Raw genomic sequence first — 6,129 nt, 5'->3', positions numbered from 1 at the left:
AAGGGTTAGGTTGTGTGCTCATGCAAAATGGAAAGGTAGTCGCATATGGATCCAGGCAGTTGAAACCTCATGAGCGCAACTACCCCACCCACGACTTAGAGTTAGCAGCCGTGGTTTTTTCCCTAAAGCAATGGCGACATTACCTGTACGGGGAACAATTTGAGATTTTCACAGATCACAAGAGCTTGAAGTATCTATTTACACAGAAGGACCTTAACTTGAGATAGTGACGATGGATGGAGTATCTTGAGGATTTCCAGTTCACTCTCTCATATCACCCTGGTAAGGCCAATGTAGTAGCAGATGCTCTAAGTCATAAGAGCAGAGAGATGAGGGCTAAGATCTCCGTCAAGGAATGGGATATGGTTAAGACACTCAGTGAGTTCAGGATCCAAGTAGAATCTCAAGATACAAAGGCATGTCTTAGTGCGCAGAAGGTGATGCCTAAGTTGATGAATGAGGTCATGGAGGCCCAGAAGCACGATCAAGAGGTAGCCTACATCAAAGGACGTTTAGAGTCAGGAGAACCCATGCTCGGTTGGGTAAATCACCCTGATGGGAGTTTAAGATACCAGGGTAGATTGTTTATACCAAGTGACGAGTTACTTAGAGAAAAGGTACTGAAAGAATGTCATCATTCTGCATTTGCGGTACATCCAGGAGGGACTAAAATGTACCAAGATTTGAAGAGGCAGTATTGGTAGAAGGGAATGAAGAAGGAAGTGGCTAAATTTGTAACAAAATGTTTGACATACCAACAAGTGAAAGCGGAACATCAGAAACCAGGAGGAATGTTGCAACCTCTACCAATAGCCGAATGGAAGTGGGACTATGTGACGATGGATTTTGTGACAGGGTTGCCTAAGTCACCTAGAGGGCGCGACGCTATATGGGTAATAGTGGACCGTCTTACCAAGTCAGCACATTTCTTACCCTATAAGATGACCGACACCTTAGAGTCTATGTGCAGACTCTACATTGGGGAAATTATTCGACTATATGGAATTCCGGTATCTATTGTGTCAGATCGTGATCCACGATTCACCTCTCGATTTTTGGGGAAGCCTGCAGGAAGCTCTTAGTACGGAGTTATGTTTTAGCACCGCTTTTCACCCGCAGACAGACGGACAATCTGAACGCACTATCCAGACGCTCGAGGATATGCTAAGAGCTTGCGCAATGGATTTTCAAAGAAGTTGGGAACGACACCTACCCCTAATTGAATTCGCCTACAACAACAGCTTCCAAGCTAACATCGGTATGGCACCCTTTGAAGCATTATACGGACGACCTTGTAGATCGCCGATTTGTTAGACGGAAGTGGGTGACGCAAATCTGGTAGGACCCAAACTTGTCCTAGAAACTACTGAGAAGGTCAAATTGATCCAACAACGGTTGAAGACTGCTCAGGACCGTCAGAAGAATTATGCAGACAAGAGGAGGAGATCGTTGATGTTTGAAGTAAGCAGTCACGTGTTCCTAAAGGTGCAACCCAAGCGTGGAGTCGTACATTTTGGGAGAAAAGGGAAGCTGTCACCACGATATATTGGACCTTTCGAGGTATTGGAGAGAGTGGGCGAAGTAGCATATAGACTAGCTCTACCCCCGCAGTTAGCAGGGATACACAGCGTCTTCCATGTATCTATGTTGAGAAAATACATCGCTGACCCATCACACGTCCTCAAATGGGAAGATATCAGCCTTGACAAGGATGTTACATTTAAAGAAGGACCGGTAGCAATACAGGACAGTCGAGAGAAGAACCTCAGAGGCAAGACGGTTCACTTGGTGAAAGTGCTATGGCGTCACCGAGGAATTGAAGAATCTACTTGGGAGCGCCAGGATTGGGTGAAGGCAAATTACCCCGAGCTTTTCGAAGGCAGTATGTAGCTGAATTTCGGGGACGAAATTGTTTTAAGGGGGATAGGTTGTAAAGCCCCTGAAATATGTATTTATTTTTAAGACCCTAATGTTGAATTATATTTATTTATTTATTTATTTTTAGCCCCTCGTTTACTTGAATTAATTCAAATCTTGTTGGTTAGCATTACTTTTTTTTTTATCGAAACAGGAATTTCCGTAATCGGATTAGGATCCCTAACCTAATTTAATTCTACATAAGTTACATGTATTTACTCCAAGCCCTCACTTTTTTTTTTTTTTTAAATTCAAAACTTGCCCAAACTAGTATTTATACCTTGTACCTTGAAGTGCCATCAATCTTGTTATATATATATACATATACACCTAGAGGAGTGTGCCTAGAACCTAAAACGATTTAAATAATAACCCTCTCACACTTCCCCAAGAGAGGAGCCCATTTCAAGAACCACCATCATGATGTTCTAAGAAAAAACACAACCTAGTGACCTACCTAGGATGCAAAATCCAAGAATTAGTTTTATTACAACTAGATGTGGCCTTAACCAATGGAACAAACCTCCTAAGCCCCTTTTATTCCCTTAGAATTCAATCAAACCCTAACCCTTCCATCCAATTCCAACTAAAGGGCTTTTATGTCCTTTTACCCCAAATTTGCCTATATATACCACACCCTCCCTAGCTTGCAAACATACACACAACACACTCACTCACACACACATTTTGGTTAGAGAGAGGGAGGAGAGCAAGGAAGAGAAGTCTAGAGGAGGAGAGGGAAGAAGAAGAGAGTTTCTTGTGCAACGCTAAAAGGTAAGCCACCAACACAACCTTCTCTTCATTTTCTTTTCTAATGCATGTTCTTTTAAAGATTTTAAGTGATGTTTCAGATCTGTTATTATCATGTTCTTATGTTAAAAATACCAAGATTTGAGTATTGTTTCCATCTCTCTTGTATTTTCCTCATTTTGGCACAAACCATCTTCTTTTTGTACAAATCTCTCAACTTTTCAAGGGCACTCTTTCAAACAAATTTTCTGAGTTAAACATGTGATAGTTAGCATATTTTCTTAACAAAAGAAATGAAACTTTCCCATGGTGGAACCCTCTTTTTATAAATTTTATTGTTTTGGGCATCCTACGTTAAAACCTGTTTTTGCAGTCAACCTTCGAAAATTCCAGAAAAATGTAAAAAAATATTCTAAACCTCCATTTTATGTCAAAACCTTCCTTTAGAAGTTAGCTTTCAACTAAAATTTGTTTCATCGAAAAAAATTGAGCGGTTTGCAAGAAAATCAAGTTTTCGTAACAATCAACAAATCTGGGCAGATTCTGGACAGACCCTGGACAATGCTGAAATATTTTCTAAATAACTTAGAATCTGGAAGAGCAACCCCAATTTCGAAAAATGTTCTAGAAACTAGATTGAATCCTCTACAAATCATAGGAAGGCCAAGCCCGATAAAGGATCTAAAATAGCTCTTTCATTTTAATCTTTATGCGATGCTAAATCTGGAAATTTTGTTAGGTATGGATGTTTTGTACCTTTGAGTTCATGAGATTGTTGTAGCTTATAATCATGTCTTGACCTGATAATATATGTGTTGTGGTTATGTTATTTACCTTTCTCGTCTTAAGAATGCATGCTTATATGGATATTAATGTTTTATATGTTGAACTAACCTTGTTTTAAAACACTTAATTCAACGGGAAACCTAATTGGGTGGGTATTGGGTTTTTCGAACATTTGAGTAATGAAAAGATGAGAATATGTGGTATATGGTAAGTTGGGATGCGTTCCCTACTTAAAAGTTAAAGTCTTGCGCAAGTGGTTTTCGGAACCCTTGAACAGAGCGGTTGTATTCGGACCCTAGGTGGTTTGGTGTAAGGAGGGATTCGGGCAAGGCCCAATTTTTACCGTCTCTTTTGAGGCCCTGCGGTTGGCGCTACGCGGTATATAACCGTTGGTAGGCATCCGAGGTTAGTTCTGCAACAAAGCAGCAAAAGAGGGGGCATACCGAATAATCTGCGTCCAATTCTTGTGGTTGGGAGGACGGAATCTCTTTGGGGGATTCCTAGTTTACTGACATCTAACTTAATCATTTATATATCTATCATGCTTTACTACCTGGTGCCATAATTATGATTGTGTATTAGACTGGGAAAAAGAGGTGGGGTGTGTGTGTGCATTTACTGGGGATTCAAAGCTCACGGCGTATCATGCCAGGTGACAAAGCGGAACTCACAGCGGAAGACGACGAGCCGGAAACCTTTGAAGACTTTTGGCTATCTTAGGAATACTAGAAATTTCCTTTTTGTTATTTTGTAAGACTCATATGAAGTTTAAAACTTTCTTTTTGGGATGTAATGTAATGGAACAATCTTTTTAATCAAGTATATTGTGGTTGTTATGTAATTATATTCTATGTATGAACCTTAGCGTTGCTTATAAGACCTTGTGTCAATGCCTTGTAAGATCTGTCAAAAAGGTAGTGCGCTGCCTAAGAAAGCCGGACTTAGAAGGGAGGCTATTTGACTCCTCCGGCGATCTGGGATCTTACTTGGTTATTGACCATAGAACTCACTAGTGACTTTCCCTTGACTGCAACCTATAGTGTAGAATCGGGGTGTCACAAGATCTGAGCCCCCACTACCACCACCTGTTCAGACTGAATCTTCTCCACCAGCTCCGGTTAAGGTTGAATCTTCTCCTGCTCTTGATGAGGAAACGAAGCAAGTTATTGCGGCCGAGCTGGTCATTGGACAATCAGATGACCTGGTGGCCGAACAGAGGGGGGAAAAATGCCCGCTGAAATTAGAGTCAATTTTTCTAGAGACTTGGTCAATAAACGGCCACGCATGGAAGAATCACAAGATTTGACGGTGCCGTTTATCATCCAGCCTAGAATAAAGAACGTGTCAGTTTCGACTGATGCGTCAGCTTTGAAGGATGTTGTCGTGGCCTTAAGCATGGCCTCGTCGATTTCTCTGTCGATTGACAAGGCAGTGTTCCGTGCAGAGCCAAATGTGGTGTCGATAGCACCAGCTGCTCAATCGGCGATATTGGTGCGTAACTAACTTGAAAAAATATTTCGTTCCTTTTTATGCAGGCTATCTTATTAATCTTTGGTTTCAGGCGACGAGCAGGCAGAAATCGGCCGCCGTCACTTGACGTTATCGAGCAAATCAGCTTGCTCAAAGCTGAGATTGAAACTAAAAAGGCAAGGCTAAAGAGGTGTTAACCGAATTGGTGATAGCCCCTCTTAGAGCCGAATCCGAGGTGAGAAAAGCAGTGGAAGAACGAGCGAGGGTTAGTGTCGAGGAAGAGAAGGCCAAATGCTTTGATCAACTCAGGCTGGCCGTCGAAGAGAGGGCGAACGCGAGTGATGATGCGCTCAAGTTGGCCAAGGAGGTGATTGCCAAACTGGAGGCTAATTTGGAAGAATCAAAGAAGGCAAAAGAAATCGCCAACTCTGAGATCTCCAAGGCGTTCGGAGCCGGAAAAAGCGACCTTGGAAAAATATGTGGAGGAAGTACCCAAGCTTGAAAATCGGGGCTTCAAACACAGCTGGCTCAAAGCCTTGGCTACCGCTAATGTGACATTGGAGCAGCCAATTACATATGAGCAGCCAGAGGTTGAGTCGTTGGAGTCTGACCCTGAAGACTGAGTAGTGTCAGTGTAATTTTTCTTTTTGTTTGGTATTTTCTGTACATAGTTTTTGTAGATTTTTGCTTATTTATTTTGTTTAGAAGTCAAATATAAGGCAATTTTTATGTGTAAAATGATGATTGTTTGTACTCAATTTATTAATGAAAATCGCCTTTTTGTCTGTCTTCTGCATATGCTAATTAATAGCTAAGTAGGGTGATGTAACGTAATTCGGCGATAAAATTAATGACCAACAGTGCAAGGAAATGTAGTAAAATTCAGCTATAGCATAATCTGTCGACTTAATGCCAAACTTAACTGGCCAAGTGGGGTGATGTATTATAATTCGGCTATAACATCATATGCCGAGTATAATGGTATATTTGCCCTTGCCCCATTTGGACAAGTCGGTCTAAAGTCGAATAATCATATGTCTTGTGCCAATTTGAACGTCATTGACGAGCCGAATAAAACATACAGCTTGCAACATCACATTGAATAAAATCTGCCAATCAGAAGGGGTATTGAAGTTAGTATATTTATAAATAAAGGCTAAATATATTACTGTATATTGTCTGCATAATGCATTACAAGTCGGCCGA

General features: G+C 41.1%; 1 protein-coding gene across 1 annotated transcript; it reads left to right on the top strand.

The window, feature by feature from the left end:
• Positions 1–236: 236 nt before the first annotated feature.
• Positions 237–5,050, top strand: LOC145807308 (uncharacterized). The gene is made up of 6 exons (XM_082905279.1): positions 237–617; positions 1,027–1,258; positions 1,343–1,854; positions 4,499–4,657; positions 4,780–4,944; positions 5,015–5,050. The coding sequence occupies exons 1-6, from the start codon at positions 237–239 to the stop codon at positions 5,048–5,050; spliced, it is 1,485 nt and encodes a 494-aa protein (XP_082761405.1).
• The last annotated feature ends 1,079 nt before the right edge of the window (positions 5,051–6,129 follow it).

Source organism: Camellia sinensis, chromosome 14 (assembly GCF_055761805.1).
Source record: "Camellia sinensis isolate YWXY chromosome 14, ASM5576180v1, whole genome shotgun sequence".
Lineage (NCBI taxonomy): Eukaryota > Viridiplantae > Streptophyta > Magnoliopsida > Ericales > Theaceae > Camellia > Camellia sinensis.
This window is presented reverse-complemented; position numbering and strand designations above follow the sequence as displayed.